At 39.4% G+C, this 25,047-nt stretch overlaps 1 protein-coding gene across 1 annotated transcript in view; it reads left to right on the top strand.

Moving 5' to 3' along the window:
* itga8 (integrin, alpha 8) overlaps window positions 1–25,047 on the top strand; it is a 105,064-nt gene that overhangs the window by 66,393 nt on the left and 13,624 nt on the right. The window contains exons 19-23 of the mRNA XM_053487781.1: window positions 81–148; window positions 399–546; window positions 4,368–4,460; window positions 15,119–15,198; window positions 24,120–24,200. Coding sequence (XP_053343756.1) covers window positions 81–148; window positions 399–546; window positions 4,368–4,460; window positions 15,119–15,198; window positions 24,120–24,200 — 470 coding nt within the window. The remainder of the gene's footprint in view (window positions 1–80; window positions 149–398; window positions 547–4,367; window positions 4,461–15,118; window positions 15,199–24,119; window positions 24,201–25,047) is intronic.

The raw sequence follows: 25,047 nt of genomic DNA, 5'->3' as shown, positions 1-25,047 counted from the left end.
AGACATTGTATACAAGTCAATTATGCATGTTATTGAACAACAGCAAATACATACTTTCCTGTACTTGTTGTTGCTCTCAGGCAAACATCTTGTTGGACTGCGGAGACGACAACATGTGCATCCCAGATCTTGAGCTCTCTGCTAAAATGTGAGTCCATCTTTCCCAAGTATGTGACTGAAAGTGTTCTGTTTTCTTGTTTATCCGAATTGTTTAAAGTGCTCGAGTTGTAATGGAGATTTTGTTTCATCTGGATGTACACAGATAATGTTATAGCATTTTGACCTGACATCATTGCACATTAAAAGCTTTTTTTTTAAGGCAATAAAAGACTTTACTTAGCAGTGCCATGATAAAGTCCAAATGGTGTTTAAATAATTTTTATACTTGCTACGTCTAGTGACCGGACAGAGCTTGCCATAGGTGATGAAAACCCACTGATGCTTACCATCATGGCAGCGAATCATGGAGAAGGAGCGTACGAGGCGGAGCTTGTGGTGCGTCTCCCACCAGAGGCAGATTATAATGGCATGGAGCGCCGACGGGAGGTAAACCACTTTAACCACAATGTAATTATCGTTTAGTTCTACATGTATATAATCAAGATTACACAATGCAGTGATCCTGCTGCTTAATCCGTTTAGAAAGCCTTTAATTTTCAGTGTATAGGATAGACTACGTGTTTTGTGTCATAAAATGCTCCAGAACTGATTTTTTTCCCCGTTTTCTTTGTCAGTGGCTGATTATGATGCGTATTCTTTGGTATTTGGGGTAAAATATGTAAACAACGCACTAAACTAAGGCTTTTTTAATATACTGTATCTGTAACAAAAATAGACCAGATTTAGGATTATATACTATAGGTTATATCAGCTATGTATGAGAATGTGAACATTTTGTTATGTATATTACAGTATGTACATTATAGATGATGATGATTCGAAACTTCATTCATGTTTTATTAATTGGTTTAATGAAATCACAATTTCATGCGATTTGATTGGATAGCTGAACTTCTTGTTCAGGTGCATGGACAGGTCAGAACTTTTTGTGTCAATCTGACAAACTCTATCACATCCAACTAATAATACAATACAATACAGATAGTGACATCAGGTTGTTTTTTTTCAAGTCTGTCTTTAGTCAAAATTGAGGTGCATATAAGTACACCACCATAGTGTAGGTCTTGGACGTTATAAATGTTCCGGGTCTGCACACCGACCCTGAAATCACCTGTCACCTGGAACACAAGTACAAATTCTTTAACCCTTGTTCTGTGCGAAGATGCAAATTTAGCTGAGGTTCAGATGAAACGCGCCACGTTCCCCTTCAGTCCTCCAGCACTGCTTGGCTGGTCCCATTAACTGCCAGAGATTGAGGAAGACATAAATCAATAATGGACTTTATCTAGATGTCCGTACAGCTGAGTCTCTGCCGATTTTTAAACAATGACTAAAGCCCTATCTGTTTCTTCAATATTTGGGTTAATAAACGAAACCCTTTCCAAGAGTTTTTCTGCCAAATGCCTGAATGTAAATGTAAGCTTCTGCAACCACACTAAGCTAATTTAAGTATGTAGCTTCCAAAGTTAACTCTTTTCTTTCCCTAAAAGTAGCTGTATGGCCATATCTGATTACTTACAGTACAGTACATTGTACTCTTGGGGGACACACTTCATGGACGGTGTGTAGAGCAGGAAAATTTGACCAAAATCTATGGTGACATACTGTACTTATATGCACCTCAATTTTAATTTAAGATAGACTTTGACACACACACACACAAACTATTCCTTTACAATTTGCATATTATACATATTCATATATCTGCCACTGGTGGGTAATTGGTGGACATGAGGAAAACGCATATTAAACAGTTTATTACTCAGCATAAATTATAATAATAATTTCAAAGCAATCGTTAGAAGTGCTTTTATTCAAATTGAAATTTTTTCGTATTTTTAATGCGGTTGTAGGTTGTGATTAAAGTGCGTGTAAGAATAAATTTAAGTTCAGGCTTTTGGGTTTAAGCCAATAAATATGACGCATTGTTTAAGTTCTCTTGTGCGTTCTTGGCAATTTTGGTCTCTTAGAGCTATCGTAGCGTTTAGATCATTCATCAGTCGGTTAGATTAGATTAGATTTTCTGTCAAAGTAACCCTAGTAACTTGGGCACAATAGCTTAGTTTTACATTTGCGACGATGCTTGTGTGAAAAGGTCAGGACTCTTGTGCGGAACGTTTATTGTACTGGGTTTCCTTTAAATGCTTTGCATGTTACAATCTGCTATCCATTTCTGCTAGAAAGCTAAAAACACAAACATGGGATAATAAGGCTGGAATGTGCCGAATGTTGATTTAATTAGGGAGAACATTCCTCGTCGAGCCACAAATGTACGCCGCGTCAAGATGCATTGCGTATAACACGATTTTCCACGATGGAACTTGTGCAGTCAACATACATACTAATGCTAATACTCCTCCCTATGTATATGGACGACTCAGTACTAAAACAGACGATTGAGATAACAATCTGCACTGCACTCTTTCTCTGTGTTATTAGCTTAGCAGGCGTGGTCTCTCTGGTAATTGCAGCACATGTTAGAGAGTGGCTCGTAATGTGATTAACATGGCTGCATGAGGCCGCGTTCCCTTGGGAACATTTCGGTTTGGCCGAGAGGAAACAGTTGCCAGGAGTGGAGATATATGGAGAGAGAAAGGTGCAGAGGAAGAGAGAGCCATGATTAAGAGAGTGGGAAAGGGTTGACAGGACAGGAGGCCTCAGAGATGTATGATGTTATTGCCATTACTGAATTCATCACACTTGTGCTCTCTTTCTCTCTCTCCGTGTTCCGTTTCTTCCTCCCACGGTTCTTCGCCAGACGCCACAGGGTCCCTTATCTGTGACTTTAAATAGACCAGCTTATTTTGTTTGTGCCTGTTTTTGTGTTTAGTCGTAGTGCGCATTGGGAGGATGTGAAGCTAATCATCATGTTATAGGAATACACTCGTGTTTCGTAGAAAATAACTTTAAAGCATTTTTCAATCCCGAAAAAATGCACACAGGAAAGGGAAATGAGTCAGCATTTTTGTCTTTGGTAATTACCGGTACTGTATATATTTGACATAAAGAAATAAAGCAACTGAGAAAATCCTGTAGCAGAATTAGTAAATCAAAATCTGCCCATAGTTTCTTTCTTTCTCAGTGGCCGTTGCATACAAGTGCTACAAATGATCATTGTCCATGATGTCCACCCATATTTATGCAGCGTCATTGTGTATTGCTTTCCACCACCGCCATTTATCATCAGCACATTATGATATCTACCAGGTATTTTGCTCCGCCAACACATATCCTTCTGTGAATGGTGAAACTAACTAACCGCGACTAGTAGAGCTGATGACCAACAGTTGGTTTAATTAAGGAGCAAAAGTAGTTTTAAATTCTTATTTGTACTATGTAGCCGGGGGCACTGGTGGCTCAGGTGTTTCGCCTGCCATGTAGAAGGCCCGGGTTCGATTCTCAGCCAGTGCCCAAAACCCCAGCCACTGGATGGAGTGCCGGTCCCAAGCCCGGGTAAATGTCAGGAAGGGCATCCGGCGTAAAACCTGTGCCAAGTTGTTCTGCGGACTGGATATTTCGCTGTAGTGACCCCTTGCCGGGAGCAGCCAAAAGACCAACAGCATTTGTAGCCAAAGGGTAAGGAAAATCAACCATGGAGGTAGTGGACAGTTCTGAGAAACTTTAGTTGACTTTATATTTACACTTCTAGGTCCCGATGTTCGATCCTAAATTGCATAAAGTGGAAAGCTAGGGCACTATGTAGGGTGTACAATCCCTCTGTCCTTGGTGTTCACACCAAGTAGTGCCCTTGATCAGAGGTTAGAGAAGGATTAGGATTCAGCCCAGCTAGATAACTTTGTGAACAGAACTACAGTACATGAATGGTTCGGCAATTCGGAATGAATTAGAAGCAGTAATTTCTTGCTGAAAGCGCTTCCGTGACTGGTTTTGAATCAACATGAAAGAACGAAATCAAATGAAGGGTCATTTTTTATGTAGTAGCAAGTCTATGTCATAAACCGTGACATATTCCAGAAAAAAATAGGGTACTGTAGTTGAAGGTTTTTCACAAAATTGACTGACTTCTAGCTGTCCTAGCTACGTATTTCCAACTTGTTACTTTTAGTTCCAAAAAAACCCACTAACTAGGAGAGTAACTTGCATTAATTGTTTACTGATCAAAAAGATCATGACAGGATCATGCATCATGCATCTCCTAGGTTTTGCTCAACCCTGTCAAAGAAAAAAAGTAAAACACTGCTTTTATGAGACATAATAAAGTTTTTTTTTTTCCTCTTCTGTTTCAGGACCTACAGATTCTTAATTGTGAGCACAGGATGGGAAATGACACCCAGTTGGTTATATGTGAATTGGGAAACCCAATGGTGGCTGGAGCAAATGTAAGAAAACGCTTTTTTTTTTGTCTCTTTTATTTTTCTGCTTGTATTCTCTTTTAAGAAAATGTGCTTAAACTTCTTGCAAGATGTATCTGTGGCTCTGTTTTACTTTCTTTTCCCTTCTTCACTAATGTGTGACTTGACCAACAAACTACTGGTAAATTGTTCAAAAGTGAAAGGTTGTAAATGCTAGAGAAGGGGTAACCTAATATGGGAGTGATAGTGATAAAGAATTAGGTCACATTCAAGGGTTAAGTGCGAGGGCTCTTCAGCACTCAATATGATACTTTACTTTCCCCAAGCCATTGCTTTAAATTATTAAATCAAACAGGAAACAGACTTCGGCGTAGCCTTGCTGACTTGGTTAAAATGCTTGAGAGATAAAAAGGTATGAGGAGAGGAAAAGAGCGATAAAAAAGGAGAAGGAATAAATAACTGACTCTTATGAGATACATTTATCAGTATGGTTTTGAACCACTGAAACAGGATTTAGGGCTTTTTAGATTTCTCCCTCTTCAAATATAAATTGTTTGCGTCAGAGACTAAGGAAGCCAGGAAACTGTCCCAACGCCAAGACTGAGCTCCTCTCAAAGTGAGATGAGAAAAACAGTGGGTTTTTTTTTTACTTAGTATCTATGTGGTCATGTTCGGTCCATGTGCACTTATTAACGTATTATTACTGTATAAAACATATTCATGTCTGTTGATGCCGTGTGCACAGTCCTCTGGAACAGCAGCACATCGATACGTCTTTGCTCGTGCCATCTGAGAAACACATCATGCAATAGCTCATTCATTTCAAACAATGGATGCTATTTTAGCAAATATGTTTGGGATTGTTTTGGAGGATGGCAAGCAGGCTGTATTTGTTGATTTCCAGGAGAAGGAAAAAGCCAGACGCCTCATTTTAGCTGTTTTATGAACTGTCGCTGGCGCTGCTATGAAATCTATATGACGTCAGCCATGTGCAACATCACATGCACATGGGCAAAAAAGTCACCTGATTTGTGCATTTAACCCTAAAGAAATCCGTAACTGTGTCCCGATCGGGTACAAAATTGGATTTAAGTCACTTCAGGCTAGTGATATGAACGTAGCCTTAGAGTGAACTTTTTCCTCCCATACGTCCTTGTACAGTATATACATGCAAAAAAATATTATTTCAAACTACCGAGGTCCAGACCAGACACATACTTGACTATGTCTGTGTATATGTTTTACTACAGATAAAATATCACCATAACCACAGAAAAGCACCAAGTGTATATTTAGCTTTAAAACAGTTTACGTTTAGCAATAAAAGTGTTACGTGAATCTATATAGTTAACAAAATGTCTAATATACAGTATATATATATACTGTATATATATTAGATACTATATAAACCAATGTTCCATCCCTTTGCTTGCTTTTTTAGCAGTTATGCAATTGGCGATCTCACTGCGCCACCGAGTTTCCTTAGTATTCACAAAAGCAGCTGCAAAAATGATCAGCCCTCTGGCTGTAGAATTAATTGTAATTACCTTTTAGAAAAGACAAAAACATAATTTATAAATCTCCTTGCTTTTCAGAACATTTTTTTCCATCTGTCAACAAGCTTTCGTATTTCCTCATTAAAAAATGTTTTACGTTGACCTGTGAGCCATGAATGCACCACGGCCTTCACTTCTGTATCAGAAGTGAATCTTCATTATGGTAGGGCTGCTTTCAGTGGACCAAACAGGTAAAAGTCAGATTGTGGGCAGAAGGGTACGGAAGAGCATTGTCATGCAAGATCACAATGCACATGGAAAGCAGTCCACTGTGTTTAATCAAAAGCCTAGGCTCCAATAAGCATCTTACTGTAACGAGCATTGTTGATTGTTGAACCTTTTTCTGGTAATCTTCCAAAACATGATAAAACAATACTGATGTTACACGTTCACTCCTGCACAGCAGTGACTGGGGAGACAGTAGCTTTAAACTGAAAACTCTGATAAGACAGTGCAGCCAACAGAAGTTTTAACATACCCGGAGTGCGGATCATTTTTGACTCACTCTGGTACTTTATGAGACCTTAAATACCCATGGTTAAGAGCAAATATTTATCATTTTAAAAATAAAATGTTTGTAAATTATGATAGTCAAATGACTGTATAAATCTATGGTCATGAGCTGCTACTGTTGTAGAACAGGAGTGGAACAGACGTCTGTCATCGTGGTGAATAATTAATATTTAAATCTCAAAATCGAGATCTACGTCCAAGACTCTGCTACGTTACAGTGTCTATTTTTAAAACCGCTATAAGTAATTGAACTGAATTGAAACAAACTTAGAGGGACATGACGCCCCGCTTATTGCTTTTGGTGGTTATGGCTTTGGTCCAGGGCGACTTCTGGAATGCAGCTGTTATCCAGATGTGTTCATAACGCAGCATCTTCTCATCTCCTGAAATGAGTGGGGCAGTGTGTGTGTTACTAAAGCATGAAAAACGCATGCTGTGGAATCAAAGCATGGAGGAGTATACCTGTGGTTCTTAACACCACTGCTGGCTGCTTGGACATGTCTGACTTGTGGTGCTCTTGGCTGATAATAGCAGGATTTTGTTCTCACATGAGTAGCAGGGTTAATGTAAAGCAAAGACACCAAAGGTGGTTACCATCTATCATCATGCATTAAGAACATCAACTCTACCACCATTTGTTGAACAGGTTTGTTTGTTTAATATGACCTGATCATTATCACTGAGAATATGTCAGGTAGCAGAGCCAGATGCAGTTGGATTTGTAGGCTTTATTCAAAAAACAGGCAAACAAATCCAAAACATAATGCAGAAACATCGCCACAAGCAGACACAATGTCAGTCGATTTAGCAAACAGGGCAAAAAACTAAATCACAAAACCAGAGAGCAAAAATGAGATCATTATTCACGGTAGCATGCACAATAAACAAAAGTATGCTTTGGAGCATGTGTGAGCATGTGTGTGAGTGATTCAAGTCAGGTGTGCATGATTAGAAATGCACCGACTGCGATCGTGGTATTGAGAGTAAGTGATGAGAATTGGACTTAAAAAAGAGCAGACATGTTTGTAGGCCATGAATTTCTCTGGGACGTTGACATGACAGTCTGCATGTATCTCCAGTTGTAGCATTTTAAAGTTCCCATATTGTACTATTTCTTTACCAAGGTAACACTCTTGGTCTCTGAGGTTCCCAAAAGTGCATGTGTTAATGCTCCAGCTGACCATAAACTCCCTTCTCTGATGCTCCTTCAGTGTCTTTGTCTATGAGCTACTGCTGAGCCACACCCCGTCTGAGAACAGCAGAGCTGAGCAACAAGACAAGGGGAAGGTGTTGTATCTTCTTATTTGACATCACAATAGATGACTCATTTAAACCCTGGCCAATACAAAAATGTAGAAAAAGAACAGCAGGGGTTTTTTTTTTCCTCAAGTTTTTTTGTATGTACACGCGCACTGGAGACCCATTTAGGAATTACTGAAAATTAGTTGTGCATAATGGAGCACATTTAACACTAAATGGAGTAAATCACGTTTAGAGATTTAACCAGAAAACACCTACATCTATATTTATCATCTAATATACAGTAACAGGATTAATAAATAAAAAACAATGGATTAATTAAAACCAACTTTAAAATTAAAATCAATTTTATTCTCTTTACTAATGTAAATTTTTTCCAGATTTTCTCCCTAATTTAGTCGTGTCCAATTCCTCCCACATTAAGGCTACTACTACCAATCAGTCGGGAGGGCCGAAGTCTATCCCATGTTTCCTCTGAACCACTAAAGTGGACCGCATCTTTTCGAGCTGCTTGCTCACGCACCGTTGCGGGCGGCGTAACACACTCGGAGGACAGCGCTATCTGCTCCTTCCGCTTGCGTGAACTCACAGATGCCCCTGATTGTCCATAGAGCCGTGATTAATGTGGAAGCACTACTGTAAATACCTCTCATCCCTCCCCTCTGAGAGAGCTCGGCCAGTCAGCTCTCTCTAGATCTCCGGCCTTTACAGAGCATATCTTGCAGACACATCTCAATATCAGCTGTTTTAAAAGAAATGACGGCGTATTTTAGATGTCTTAAATCATCAAATGTCTAAAAACTAGAAAAGATCATGGAATTGGATAAAGTGTCAAAACCTTTCATTGGTAATGTACAGTAGCTATGTGACCTCACTACTTTTCCACTCTATTTGTTAAACTAGCTTCTTAAACAACAGGATATATGAGGACAGAAAGCCATAACAGGTAGACTTAATAAAAAAAACACACACATTTCAGTTTCATAACTTAAAATGAAGATAAAATATGATAAAAGAAAAAAGCTTGATATCGATTTATTTATTTTTTTTATTTTTTATTTAAGCCATAGTGACATATACCCGTTTTTCCCAAACTACGTCATAATTATTACACTTGAAACTCAAAGCAACTACGTAGCATTTTGCCTATCACCAGAGCTGATCAGTGTCACAATTTGTCTGGAAGTCCAATCTGTATGCTAAATCTGACTACACATCCCAAGTCACAAACTGAATCGCAAACACTGATCCTCTGATTGTTTGCCAGTTTAGTCGATGCTCGTGCACCGCATCACATTCCAGAAGCCTCCCAGAAAGACTTCTCCACTAAATATCTTCGCCTGTTCAATTTTTATTAGAAGCTGCTGCGGCTATGAATCTGAAAGTGGTTCAACCCACAAATCCTTATGAATATTCCAGGGCAAAAGTCTTGTCAAGTCTGCTCCGCTTCTGAAACACACCCAGCGGGGCATGGAACAAAACGATGTTGCAGATGCGATGTCATCAGTCTGCTCCCAGTGGTAATCTGGAGTAAGAAGCATAGCATTGAAGTGAGGTTGTTCTAACGGTTGTCCTTTAAACAAAATTATTTGTGTGTTTCCAATGCCATGGATTCTTCTTTGTGTTGTCACGGTCATTTGTTACAGAAGTCAGTCTTCCAAGAAGGGTATAAAAAAACTCAATCGAATACTTTACTTTGAATAACAAATCCAGTGATTAAAGACTTTTGACCCCAATGGACGCTCGGATGGCATTTCAAGATCTGTTCAGCTGCTTTGTCTCTGCATTTTTCCTGACCATCATTCCCTTCTTCCTCCCCCTCTACCCCTTACCCATCAGTTTACTATTTCCCCCGAGCCCTCGGGGTACACTGCACTCATCTGACTTGAACGCTCCTTTTATGATTTATCCTTGTTTAGCTCCCGCTGACTTTTACTTTACCGTAGTCTTTGGAAAGGGAAAGAAGATACGGTTGCTCGGAAGTGGGCGAATTTTCTCCAAAGATCTTAAAACCCATGTTTTTCGAGAATAAACCTGAAACTGGGATAGATTTTAAAGCCTTTTCACTGCTGTTTATTCTTTGCTCTGTTATGATAGCCGTGCCGGTTAAAGCCGGGCAAATTGAATGGTAATTTTCTTCTAATTTGACACATAAGCTGGTAAATGCTTTCCTCTGCAGGATACGAAGAGTGTGGTTTACAACCTTATTACTGCTGTTCAGCCCACTTAATACTTAAGATCACCAAGCCAAAGTGGCACTATTGTGTCCTATGACTCACTTTCTAGTGCAAACATCGCTGATCAGGCATTTAGTGTTTTCAGGTTAAGAGGTTGTGGGCGAGGGGTCGCCCGGTCTTATGACTTGCATGATTGATTGGTGTTTCTGCCTGTTAGCCTGGAATGAGATGAAGCCACTCGTCTTCAAAGCTCAAATTGGAGACTAAGAGGAAGGGGAGAATGTCAATTAGGTTAGAGAGCGAGGAAAATAGGGGTAGAGGTCATCGTTTTCTATCTCAAAAGCACTCAACATCAGCCTCGTTCAGTTTTCTCTTCCAAGATAAGAGAGATACCGGAGGTAGGCGAATGAACAGAGGAACAGGCTGGAAGTGCGATTGAACTAGAACATGCAGAAGATGATATGTGAAAGAGATGCTAGAGAGCGACATGCAATTATTAACAATGGTGTAGTAGTGGGGGAAGAGTTGTTTCTCTGTGGTTTTACAGGAATGAAAGATTGAGAATCATGAGACAGCCTTGTTTTGACATGGATGGTCGTTTGATCATAAAGAAAGAGATGACATTTAGAAAAGGATTGTCTTGTGGTGGTAATAAGACAGAAAGACAGACAGTATGACCGGGTTGTTTACTGGGCGAGAGAGACAAGGGATGAATAAAAAGCCTGTTTTGCTAAAGCTGTGGCTTAATCGAACGAGTAGAATAAATAATGAATGGAGAGTTAGAAGAGAAAGCGTAGGAAGGATGGATATTGTGTGTGTGTGTTTGTTGGATGGGCTGAGCTTGACATGTTAACATGTTCCAGATTGGAGTATGCTGTTCTCAGAGATTCCGAGCTCACCATGCTAGCCTGCAGGGTTAAGCTCACATGGGCCAAATTAACATGGCACCAGTTAAGCACTGTGACGCATCCCCTGCCCCACTCACCACATTTATGTTCCCCATCACCCTCCAGCACGTCACAGGCAACCACATGGGAAGCACATGGGGGATGTGATCCAACCAACAAAAAGAACAATAAAGAATCGGTCACACATTTCTTTCAAGGTGGTCTCTTCATACACCATAGGACATCAACATTAACAATTGAAATTTAGAGGAGTAAAATTGACAAAATATTAAGAAATCTGAGTATTGTCAGCTTGTATTTCAAGATATTAAAGCTTCTTGGATGACTTGATGTGTTTCTACATTAACATTGGAGCTCCGATTCATATTCATCAACACAAAGCACATGGCCATAATTTTTGTTTTTTTTGACTGACTTATTCATTCACCTTCTTGAATGGCAATATACTGTATAACATTATAAACATGCTCACATACATATACATCGATCTGCCATAATATTAACACCCCATAACATTAACACATTAACATTGTTTATCAATTACATACCAGTAGACTGGTGACAGGATCATGGGCAGTCAAGGCTCATCTATGCCTGTGGGGTTCAAAGTCTACGTGCTTTGCTCCAATCTCATAGAAAAGCCAGTGCAGAACAAATCACAGAAAAAGTCAATGCACAGGGGCTAGCTGGCAAGGAGCCCAAGGCCACTGACCCACCCACCAAACTCCCCAGATACGAAACTGATCAAGCACCCATGGGATGTGTCAAACAAACATGTCTGATTCACAGAGTGAACTTTTATGAATTGAAGTTGGTGTGATAGACCAGAGAAACCATTAAAATGTACAGGACAGGGTGTGCTCCAGGAACAGGTGGGAACATGTGGTTTAAGCAACTTTATTGGATTTGAAACAGTCTGTGAGTAATTGGAAAAAGCCAGTAAGCATGTAACTATGGATATCTGTAACTGGACTTTTGACCAGTAATATCAATCTACCAATGCAACGAATTAAATTGTGTATGTAACTGAACTTACATGTAAATTTGTAGATGATTTGTCAAAAGTAGACTCTGAAGTGCCTAGTATAATTGTTACCACAGATCAGTAATATTTTAACTATTTAAATTCCAATGTATTATTTCAAAATATCAAGTTACCTAAGTAAGTTTTTGAACTTTTTTTTTCCTTTATTTAATCACAAAATTTTACATGCTGGACCTTTCTCTAGTGACATTATTGATGAACCACCACTAGAAAGTACTGATAAGGACTACTAAGTAAGATAAGATATACACTACCGTTCAAAAATTTTAGAACACTTTCTAACTCCCTGATCGTTCCTGATTTTTATTTCTTTCTACATTGTAAAGGAATGCTGAAGGCGTCCAAAAAAAGCATTAATCTCCTTTGAACAGTTAATATTGAGATGTTTCTGCTACTTATGCTCTGTAAAGACTTCATAACGCCTCTAATCTGAGATGCTGTTAATTGGTTATTTTTCATTTTTCAGGTAGGTTTTGGTCTCGCCCTCCTGGGACGGCCTTCATGAGAGCAAGTTTCATTATGGTGCTTGACGGATTTTGCAAATGCACTTGACAATACTGTTCTTGCAAGAACTATTACAGAAAGGCTGACCTCTGTGTCTTAAAATAACAACTGTTGTTTTTCTTGTTGTTGCGTAATTACCTAATCCCATATGTGTTATTTTATAGTTTTGAAATCCCCAGTATTGTTGTAGATAACAAGTAAGTAAGTATGTAGGTCAGTAAGTAAGTAAATAAAGTAGGTAAGTAAGTGAGTTAGTCAGTAAGTAAGAAAGTGGTTAAGTAGGTAAGTAACTTAGTCATTCTGTCTGTAATTCAGTAGGTAAGTGATTAATAGGTCAGTATAGAGGTATGGGGGCTTAGTGTTTAGCACTGTCGCCTTGGACCTCCACGGTCTGGGTTTGATTCCTGCCTCTGTGTGCACGGAGTTTACATTTTCTCCCCATGCTTGGTGGGTTACTTACTTACTTACTCTAGCATTTGTCCTTTCCTGGACTTTATCCCTGTTTCACTGCCTGCAGACATATGGATTCTGTCTGCTCTCTGCTCATAGTGTACGATCTGATCAGTAACTATGAAAGATGACACATTCTCTCTCTCTCCCTCTCTCACCCCTTTCATCACCACAAAATCATTCACTCATGGCTTAATGTGTCTCATAATATTGAAGGAGTTTATATACTGTATGTACAGTACATGGAACATGCTGTGAGTCTGAGTTTGTATGGAATCTGCTAAAATGTTTAGTTTTGCTTTAAACACGTGTAAAATGAGTCGACGCACTAGTTATTTAGACATGTTTATTGCAAGAGAGGCGTCTATTTAAATAAAGCGTCTCTCACTCTCTAAAACTTAAATCTGCTGCCTGATTTAGTTTATATATTCCGTGTATTCTGAAGACATAATAAAGGCATCGTCTTGAATTGTTAATTATTGTAGTGTTGTTAGATACAGGAGAGGCACTTCAGCTGTCTCGAATATTTGACTATAATAATGACTTTTATCTGTCCGACTGCCAGGACCTTCTCCCCGGGTGTAGGTTATTAACAGACAGACGTCCTCATTGTTTTCCAGTCCGCATATATGCGAACGTTCCTGAGACAGACATATTGTTTTGATATCTCCCACACTTTTGAAAGCTCATCTCTCACTCGGGTGGTGGGAGGTTCATATAGTATGGACGCTTCTGGTTGAAAACAATTGGGAAAAAAAGGCATTGCAGATGGCGAGGCGCGTGGTAATGACACACAGCTGAGCTTAATAGTGAGTTCCTTTGATTCTTTAAGGATTCATTTGTCAGGAAGTGTCTGCAGCTTGATCAAACCCAACCCTGTCCCTAAGTCACATAAAAGAGGCGATATGGTGTCCTAGATTAACCTCATGGATCGAGATTCCAATTCACATCCGCAGTTGATCCGGAGTTCAGTGGCATCAAGGCAGTACACACGTTCACACACTTATTCACACCTTTCGTCTTGAAAATATGCGCTCATCATGTGATCACATTGTAATCTCTGGTGGCTTTATTTGGTTAGGTCTAGACGCAGCAACATTATGTTGCAATAAAATAAAGTGAGCTAAGGACCTGAATGTACGGAATGACCAGTTTATCCCGTCAATGGATTTTTTCTTCCTGAGTCATTCTAGGAGCATCAGGAATCGGTTTCACACATGGATTGGCTACCACATTGGGTGCAATAATCAAAGCTAAAGGAAAACAAATGAAATCTTTGAGCGTGTGACTTTTTTTTATCTCAGAGGCACAAACACTCAGTTTTCCGTAAGTAAAGAGGATAGACTTATTGGAATAATTAGTCTTAGCATTTATAAATGTGATGTAGCGTAAAAAAATCATTTCCCTGCCTTCGGTTATCTATCTGCTTGTTTTAAACCTATTTATTAACGAAAAATGAAATTGGAACTGTAATTCCATATTTATTTATGTCTATGCAGCACCAAATACGTAGGGTTTTTTTCTGTTTAGTTTTTTTAACACGTCCTAATTTTAATCCTTTTTTGGTTCTATAAAGACCTTTTTCATTGAAAAATATCGTCTCATTAGAGTAATTGGCCTCCACAAAAATATACAAGCCGATCCTCATAAATCCAGAAGCTTTGATGAAATACGTGCACAGAAATGTGCCGTTCCAGTTGCCGAAATTTTATCGACTATTTGACTTTTTTAAGCAGAAACCACAAAAGGAGGCCGTGGATTTTAAGTTTAACAGCGCTTGTTCCTTTCACCCCTCCATCATGAGCTGGCTTTGTAGTGTGCAGGGTTTCCATCAGGCTGTTGGGGGAGGATGGCGGGTAGGGAGGAGGGGCTGTTTATGGGCTTTCCTAATTAGCGTACAGCCTGTAGCCACAGTGCTGGCCTTCATTAGCTGTTATTACAGATGAGCTAATGAACTGCAACACACGGGCACAGTTATACTGCTCCAAAACATAAAGGGAGCACTTAGTCCCAGTTTGACTTGAACACCTCTCATATGTGTATGTATGGTTCAAACCAAACCGGGACTATGTGTTTCCTTCATTTCTCTGCGCAGAATATATATATATAGTGTAACTGTGTTACTGATAATGGTAATAATTAATCCCTCTTTCTCCTCCTCTATAATTCAAAGTGTCTCTTCAAAACCAACACTGCTGTGATAATAATAATAATAATAATAAAGCAATACTGCCTTTATCATCCTGTTTATTATCTCCATCTTTTTCTCTAGGTTTCTATAGGATTGCGATTCTCTGTCCAGAGGTTAGAAGATGCTGAAGCAAAAATTGGCTTTGAGCTACAGATACACAGGTAAGATCCATGTCTTCTCCCACTCCCTTTGTCTCTTCTTTCCATCCCTCGTTTTCGATTTCCACCCAATGCCCAAACCCCAGCCGTCAGATGCAGTACTGGTCACAAGCCCGGATTAAATGGGAGGGTTGTGTCAGGAAGGGCATCCGGCGTCAAACCTGTGCCAAGTTGTTGTGTGGATCGGATGTTCCGCTGTGGCGACTCCTCGACAGGAGGGGCCGAAAGACTACCAACAATGTTGTGGAGCATAATAAAAACTGCTTTGTTACCATAGACCCAACATAGACCAAGTCTCTAAATGTTACAGCAGGAAGTATCGTCAAAGTCATGACTAATCATAACGGAGCGTTCCACAGCACTGCACTTTGAGTCCATCTGAGTTGCCTCCACAGTCCTCTCTCTCAGACATTCTGTCTCACCTCTCTTTCCTTTATCCTTGCTTTTTCTCCTTCTGTTTTTTTATTTCAATACAATCTGTGCTCTTTTTTCCATTTATTTGGCTTTTTTTTAACATCCATCCGTTCTCTCTCTCTCTCTCTTTCTTAAACAGCCCCCTGGGTATTAGTCTATCCCTCCATTCTCTGTTCTCTCTATCACTCTTTCTCCTTCTGTCATCTGGACTGTATTTCTTTTAACTCCTCCTGTACCTTATTCTGTGTTCATCTTTACTCATTTTTTAAATCAATTTCTCTCTTTCCATTTCCCCTTCACTCTTTCCAGTTATCCTTTTTTATCCATCCAGTGCTTCCCATAAATCTCTTTCGTCCCTGATTCTCTCCTTTTGTTTTCCTTTTATCCCTCTCTTCTACTCTCTCATCCACTACCTATATCCTACTCTTTCTATCTATCCTGTTTTTTCCTTTCCTCTCCACCCTTTTTCCAGCAGTATTACGCATGTCCTCTGCTTTCCATGTTCACCTTCCTCTCTGTCCTTGCCCTCCTTCTTCACTACCGTGAACCCTCTTTCCCTTCGCTTATTTTCTTGCATCTGACATGAATACACAGCCTAATGTTATAGCTTAAATATTAAAGGACGACACACACACAAACACACACTGCACCAGAGCTCCATCAACACTGCATTCCTCAAACAAGAGTTTCCAGCTTTAATGATCTGTCATGTGTGTGTGCATGTGTGTGAATGTGTGTCCTCAAACTTTCAACACTAGAGACCGTACAGATCTGCCATTTATTAGCACTTGGTTGCTGTGTGTGTGTGTGTGTGTGTGTGTGTGTGTGTGTGTGTGTGTGTGTGTGTGTGTGTGTGTGTGTGTGTGTGTGTTCAGGGTCAGGACTCACTGTTATGTGATTGCTGGACAGTAGTTTCATAAATCAAGTCCTGGAATGTCAGATTTTAATTCCTCTTTATTAAACTTTAAAACTTTATCCTGATAAAACAGAACAGATGATAGACATAAAAAAATAATTTAACAACTAATGACATTTTTGGACAAAACTAGATGAAGACTGAGGTTAAGGTTAGTCGTGGGTTTAGCCATAGTGTGACGTAGCTAGGGTGACGTTTTGAATGTTTTCAGATTATTGTATTGTTATCACAGTGGCAAGCTACTTATCTACAACCATTTGAAAAGGAAAGATTATAACAATTATTGACCTAAATAAACTTAGGTCATCATATTTGTGCTTATCATAATTGTAGTTATGGTTGGTGAGTTTTCTCCGGATATGCCAGTTTCCTCCCACAGTTCAAAGTCATGCAGAGTAGGCTAATTGGCCTTTCCAAAATTCCCCCCGTACCATGAGGGTGTTGGATTGGCACCCCGTCCAGGGTGTACCCAACCTCATGCCCAGGTTCCCCTGGGATAGGCTCCAGACTTCCTGCACCATGCACACGCTAAGCAGTTCTATGGTTTCAGTAAGGTACAAGACATGCAAGGGAATCACTAAACATGAAGATCCCAAAGGCACAGTAAAGAGTTCATGATATATATAACATAATTAAATACTAATAAGATTAGATGATTAGATCATAATTATCCACCAAGTTAAACACTGGAAAGTTCATTGTCTGATTCTTTTTAGTTCGACAGATCAATGCTGCACACTTAAAGCATTATATTTGTTCAGAGCAGACGGTTAGCAGCTTCTGAAGAACAGCACTACTACTTGGACAAGGTCATCTGCATGCATGAGATGGTTCACACAAATGTTACTTATCATTCATCCAGCTTTCATACATGCTTTCAACTACAACTGCTTAGACAGATTATCCATATAAAGATTAAAAAGAACAGTGAACAAAATACAGAACAACCCTATTTTTTACCTGCACTGACTGGTGAGCATACCAGTGCCAATGCCAAAATTCTCACAAAGTACACAGGCACTCCCATTTCAATTATCTAACAAAGCTTTTTGAGATTAACACAATCAAAAGCTTCAGAGGCATCAATAAAACACTAGAAAACCATTGAGCTTTCTGTGCCATGATTAGTTTTAAAACCAAGCTGGTTGTCAGTGGAATAAATTTGGTTAAACAAAATTCTTTCCAGGTCTTTGGATATAATGCTGGCTACTGCTATGGGCTTGTGGTTATCCATCCCTTCAGCATGCATAAACTATGCTTATCCAAAACCTTGTTGATTCTTTGGTTTTTGCTTTACATCTTCTTCTTACCAGTGTTTATCATCATTGTATATAAAGTAACCAGGACCAATATCTTCAGGAACAATCCTCCATCTTGATATGTCTTCATGTGGGAATCATTCTAAATCCTATCCAATGCATTAGAAGACAAATCACTTTAAAATAACAAATAACTTTTTGTTTCCTTTATATGCTCTATCTATACCATCCATCCATTATCTATACTGCTTCTGCTGTAGATGGTCTGGAGACTATCCCAGGGACCTCACAACACAAGGAAGGATACGCACACAAAACGGACAATTTCTAAATGCTAGTCCAGCTATCGTGCATGCATTTGGACTGGAGGAGGAAGCTAAATTTTAAACTTGCAAACTTCACACATATTGGACAGGACAGGGAGAATTGAACCCCCAACCCTGGATTTGTAAGGAGATCTGTCATTATTATAAAGCGTATACGTAAGAAGGGCCATTCAAGTGAAACTGGGACTTTTGGTTGTACAGAATAGCCGAACACAGTTATGAGAGTATGCCAGAGCACTGATCATGCTTTAGGTCTGAAACGCTGGCCTCCCAGGAACTCCTTTAATGTGGAAATGGTAATGGTAATATGTGGTAAAGGTATGGTAATAACGTCCAGCCAAATTCCTGTAATGTGCAAGTGGTGTTGGTGAATGATTGTGTGTACAGTTCTTACAGGCAGATTTGTCTCTTTTGCAAGTTGGCAACAAGTTATCTATCAATTTTCCAGTATCAGACACTGAATGTTCACGGGAATGACACCACGTGGATGCCGAGCCACCTCGACCAGGATCGTCATTCACAGATATGCGGCCTTGTTTAAAACATTTACATCTTTTAAATGTTTACTTTAGCTAAGAGTCTTATCAACGTACTGTGCTTGAAATCTTCTGTAGATGTCAGAGTTTTACCCCTTCTTTCATGAGAAATTTCATCACAAGTCCCGGTTTGACTTGAACACCTCTTGTGGAAGTGCATTTGAGGGTCACATACATATTTTTTCAAAATTGAGGCATGATTTATATGAACATTTAGGCATGCCTTAAGGACAAAGGAAAGTCATGTAGCCAAAAACGTTACTGCTAATTTAAGCAGCAATTTAAAGCAGAGCATGGTGTCTTAAACATTTGAATTTATTTTTCTATCTATAAATATGAACATTCGGCTGGTTTTTGAACACGAAAAATTTGTTCTGACAGTCTATCACCATCACCACATGCAGGCTTCCTCAGAATTTCTTCCTGCAACAGGAAAGACTTGAGACACAAGAGCACAAGGGCACGAGAGCTAAGCCAGACGCACACAAACACACACATATACACACACACACACACACAGATGTCCAAACATTCATTCTTGTATTTGTCCTTGTCCACTCTTTAGGGGGGCATTTGAGAGCATGTGTTATAATAACACTTGATCCTTTGCTGTGTATCCTTTGCGCGCACACACACACACACACACACGCATACGCGTTGCAGAAGGAGTCAATGTTGTTAGAAGCTGGCACACTGCTAATCTGAGGGACGGCTGGGAGGAAAATCTCTCATGGTTTGATCTCAAAGCTACTCCAAGTCAGTGTGTGTGTGTGTGTGTGTGTGTGTGTGCCAGGTGTTTTACGTTTAGTACGTGTCATCATCTCCACTATCATTTGAAAAGAAACAAATTGTGGGGAAGCGAGAGAGAGAGAGAGAGACCCTGAATGCTTGAATAATATTGTTTCTTCCTTTCTAATCTACTGATAAAACTTCCACCTGCTTCTCTCGAGCGGTGTCCTGTTCACCGCGTTTGTGGAAAGATTCCAGATCTTTCTCTACTTTGAAATGTGTAAGCTTTTCTGCAGAATCCACAAGCTGTGACACATTGTTTACATTTCTCACTGAGGAGAAAAGTTGACTAGCGGCCAATGCTAAGTGTAATGTCGAGCGCATGTTGTAGATTTTCCTCAAACACTGCCTTTTCTAAGTAATTTAACAATAGTTCTACTGTAAATGTTACCCATCAGTTGAAGAAAAACTGTCTGTAATTGTAAGGAGCCGTTCGTAGGTTAAGAAAACAAGCTCCAAATAATTAGCGTCACAGGGCATCTAGCATGTTCCAGCCTTTGGGCAAAAATAATAAACTGGAAAAAAAGGGGGGAGGACAAACGCATTTGACATTTGGTACAGAAATGAGTACATTAACAAAAGTTATTGTCATACTCATTTATTAGGACAGTTATCATGTGTTTATTATAATTTCTATTTAAGATACAGTGAAAACTCGGATTGCGAGTAAAGCGGTTTGCAAATGAATTTTAAACTTGAAAAACTAACATGTCTTGGTTTACGAGTACCGAGTAGCATGTATCACGCATGTGCTTCTTGTGTTGACGCTGAGCATCACCTGATCCCAACTGAGCCAATGTTTTTTCTTTCTCTCTTGCGCTGCGGAATTGTGGGTAACTGTCTCCCCTGCTGGGTCTTAGTGCGTGTCTCTCACTGGTACAATGAACATCTGTGCACATGTGTACTGTTTACTATAACACTGTGACCACGTGTGTGTGTGTGTGGAAAACATATTTTATTTTGTGTTTGCGTGTGTACAGCGCGCATGTACTGTTTCTTATAACACACGTGTGTGCGTGTCTGTAAAGCAAAATAAAGTCTTATTAGAGAGGTTAAAGATTCATTTTCTCCCTTTCTGTCATGTGTGTGCGCGTGTAATTTGACACCGTGCCCCTTCACACACACTCTCGCCTTTACACCCCCAAAACATTTGTTTTACTTTTTTACTTCATATTTTTTGTTAATTATTTTTATGTATTTATTATTTTTGGCTGTGGAATGAGAAATTTGAGTTTCCATTATTTCTCATGGGAAAATTAGCTTTGATTTATGAGTGTTTTGGAATACGAGCCTGCTTCCGGAACGAATTATGCTTGTAATCCAAGGTTCCACTGTACATGCTTTTCTTTGCACAGCACAGATGAGTGTCTTTGCCAAGTATTATATTCCAAAGCCCAAGCGTGTCAAGGACCATGTTTGTTCTGTATAACGTCCTTAATGAGTATGTGCTAGTCAAAAATGCTCTGACATGTGTATGCACTCTCGTGTAACATCTGAAATGCATCTTTGCCTTCCTGGCAAAGATTGTATGTTTTCTTTTAATATCAGTTTCCTCTATCCAGTGTAAGATCACGGGTGGCACCACAGACACAAGGCAAGGTCTTGCGGAGAAAAGGTTAAATTTATTAAGGGAAATGGGGAAAAGAAAATGGGTTTAGGAAGGAGAAAGGAAAAAGGGGAGGAAAGTAGTGAAGGTGTGCACGTCCAGGTCTGGAGGCAGTGGACAGTTGGCATTAGTGATGACGTTCATGAACGATGTTCTTATTGAACGAGTCTTTAATGTGACTCAGAAGAATGAATAGTCTCGGAGAGTGATTTGATCATTTTCAACTGGGCCGCATGCGTAAAGCATCACAAAGCCTCCGTGGGTTATGTACAGGAAACAAAAATGAGTACCTTTGGTCCAAATCATTCATTCTTTTGTCACGTGACTCCCACAGACACTATGCAGTGCAATTGATTCAAAAGAATGAACAACTCGGACTAGAAGGTATCAGAGGTAAGCTGCTCCGTCTGTTTATTATAATATGTCCTTAGCTGCGTTGCAGTATTTTCATATTTTCAAAATTCATGTATGTAGACGTGTTGAAGGTATGTTAATTAAAAATGTAACATTTTATTTCATTTCTGATCAAAAGAACAGAATAAACTAAATGACTCAAAAAAATGTTTTGTTCTTTTTGATGAACGACATTCAAAGAACAGAGGCACTAAAATGATTTAAACTTCCCATCACTAGTTGGCATGCGGGCACAAAGCTGTCTCTTTCAGTGTCATGGCAGAGTGGGCCTGCATGGGCAGCGGCTCCTGCATGCTCGGTAGAGCAGCTCCTCTCGTTGTCTTGGCCAACCTGCCCCTATTTGCTCTCCTTGGGAACTTTGAAACATTCAATTAGAAGGAAGCAACTTTTGATTGGTACTGTAAATAGTGAGATTAGTGTAGCAGGGGATTATATAGAGAAATAAAGGGAGGTTTTCAAACATCCCGATTTGACTTGGAACCCCAATCGTACACACAACTGGACAGTATTAGAAGAAGAAACGAGAAATTATAAGAAAATGTCACGTGCTCTTGTTGCAACCTTTAGTTTCTGGGACACTGTAGGTGGTATACTTTTGTGTGTGATGCTGTTCCGCTCATCAGGGTTGTAAAGAGAGAAGAGCTGGCGCTCACATGTTGCTTTTGGCACCAATCTGTATAAGAACCTGTTGTGCAGGAAAATCCCAGTTGTTCAGCAGAGTCTGAAATACCTATACCAGTTGAAAAACTGTTTTTATTCTATAGCCACTAAGTGTATGGTTTATTTGTGGATCTGTGAATAGATTACTCACCTGTCAGAGTAAATTACTTGCCAAGTATTCAGTCAGCACAGCTTTGTGTTTCTCTGTGGTCTGGGGATGCACAATGATCCACACTGTCAGTCTCTGATGTCCTGTGATTGAAAGGTTGTGCGTCTGTCCTGTGTTCCTTACAGCAGTGTTATGACATTGGGAAAGTGTGTACTGGGAGGGTGTGTGTGTGTTTCTGTGGTGCTGGTCTGTTTTATCCTCTGAGGGTGAGCCAGATCACTACTGAAGCTCTGAAACTCCAGTTTAAGATCGACAACTGTGTAAACAACTGGTTCCAGACTTCCAACAACCATGTGTGTGTGCATTCTTTTTTGAGCAGATAATAATGTTTCTGATGACGCGTGTGAGTGTGTGGTTAGTTTGAGATTTTGCAGTTTTTGGAGGAATGAGTGGCGAGACAGATGACACGGAGAACTTTGGCAAAAACGTTGTCTCTGATGAAAACGCTATTGTTGTAGTCAAACACTCACACACACACACACACACACATACATATATACACACACAACTCTTATAACTCCCCAAAGGACAACCATACGCTTATCATGGAATGCTTCCCTTTCTGAGACCCCCTTGTCTTTCACATCACGTTGGAATTACAGTAATTAACAGTTTTCAATTTGTTGGTGTCAAACACGTAATTACTAGTCAGCAACATAAATAAATAATAATACATCTGATTTATCCTCCAACATTCCCTATCAGCCTTACCGACATCACAATAATCCCTAAAGATAAAGTAATAACAATTATAGTATAGGCTCATTTAGTTATTTAGCATCTTAAAGCAGTTTATTAAATTGTGGTCCAACAAACCTTTATTTTTAATATTCAGAAGTGCATTTGTGACCTGTCACATCAAATCAGGTATAAAGTCAAATTATGAGTGATTTGAGTTATGCATATGTGCAGATTCCTGGTTCAATAAGCTCTCATTGAATACTAAGCTTATTCATGCTTAAGCTGTATCATGTCCGTTTGCAGAGATATGGCCAGTGCAAGTTTGTTTATGAGGAGTGTCTCAGACAAAAAAAGGAAAAATCTTATTTTTAGATAATTTAAATGTGGATTCTGTGACGTAGTATGAAAAAGGGAACTCTCAGACTTGTTTTGACACCAGGATTTCCATGCTAGCTCTAAATATAATGTTTCCAGCAGCGCGGATTCATAGCAAAAAAAAAAGCATGTTTTTCTCTCCTGACTGAAGTAATCGCTTGGATAGTGTTCATTAAAACATAGTTTAGGATTAAAACTTTCTCATTTCTGATAAAGGATCAGGAAGTTAGATTTCACCTACAGCTCACTATTGGCCATAACTTAAAACAAACCTGTGCAACGTAATACCTGACTTGATATGACAAGTTGCATTTACTGAAGTGTTGAGTGTGTTGCAGCTAGAAGTAGACTCTCTACGTTACTATCAATTATCGGCCATTAAATAGAATCCGCCTCTGGTCTGTGTGCATGGAGTTTGCATGTTCTCCCCGTGTTTGGCGGGTTTTCTCCAGGTACTCCAGTTTCCTCCCACATTCCAAAGACAGGCAGATTAGGCGAATTGGCGTTCCCAAATTGACCATAGTCTGTGGGTTGTCCTGCGATGGATTGGCACACTGCCCTAGGTGTACCCTGTCTCCTGGAATATACTCCAGGCCCTGTACAGGATAAGCGGTATAGAAGATGAATAAATAAATAAATAAATAAATAAACACAGTGCTATACCAGTAACAGTCATTCAGTAGATGATAAACCCACATATAATGATGGTGTGTCTATGATATAGACATAAGTCTAACATTTTTGGTGCTTTCCTGTGCATTTGTGTTTATGTCTTCCAGCACCAATAAAGATAACCCAAAGAGTAACCCTGTGAATTTGACTCTCAACGTCGTCGCACGAGCGCAAGTGGACATCAGAGGGTGAGGACACGCCACTTCTTTAAGCTTGTACCATTATGCTTTAATAATATATACACTGTTCTGCCAAAAATAGTCTTGACTTCAGAAGGATCAGATTACTTGCGATTAAGGAGATTTGAAATTACTGGACTTGGGTTTAGAACTGTCCAATGCATTATTAAACCCTGTAAGGACTGTGCTGAACCTTCAACTTTGTGGAAGAAATGTGATGAGAAAAAGAATGGAGATTACTTACCATGCACACTTAGTAAAGGTGCATGGTAAAAAACCTACAGTAGAAATCAGAGTGATGTTTAACCCTGGTCATGTGGTCTGATGAGTTCCGACTGACCCTATTCCAGATTAATGGGTGTGTCAGGGTAGGAAGGAAAGCACATAGAAGGATGCACCCATCACCAATAATAATAATAATAATTGTAATAATAATTAGATTTTCATAGTTTCAACAGAAAAAAAATCAGTACTTTATCCTAGGAACCAATTATGATGGCGTTATTAGCACTTATAACATGCCGCTTAATAATTATATGCCCGCACCTACATCCAACAAAAGCTTTTAAGGCATAATGCCATATGGACCAGCCAGATGTTCTCCTTGTAGTGAACCCTTGGTCCCCACAATGATATAAAGACCTGCCCATACACACACACACATAAATATACTTGATATTGGTTTCTTCCTATAAACATCCTGAGAGCTAAATTGGCTTCACTAAATTGTGTGTGTGCATGTATCCATGGTGCTCTGCAATAAACTCATGTCCTGTGTAAAGGGGTTTCCCTAGCCTACTGTTTAATGATAAATAGTGGATAAGTTGCATGTACTGTACGATAAATTATATGAATT

The sequence above is a fragment of the Clarias gariepinus genome, chromosome 26, assembly GCF_024256425.1.
Source record: "Clarias gariepinus isolate MV-2021 ecotype Netherlands chromosome 26, CGAR_prim_01v2, whole genome shotgun sequence".
In the NCBI taxonomy this organism is placed as follows: Eukaryota; Metazoa; Chordata; class Actinopteri; order Siluriformes; family Clariidae; genus Clarias; species Clarias gariepinus.
Note: the sequence above shows the minus strand (reverse complement) of the source record. Positions and strands in the feature narration are given on the sequence as shown.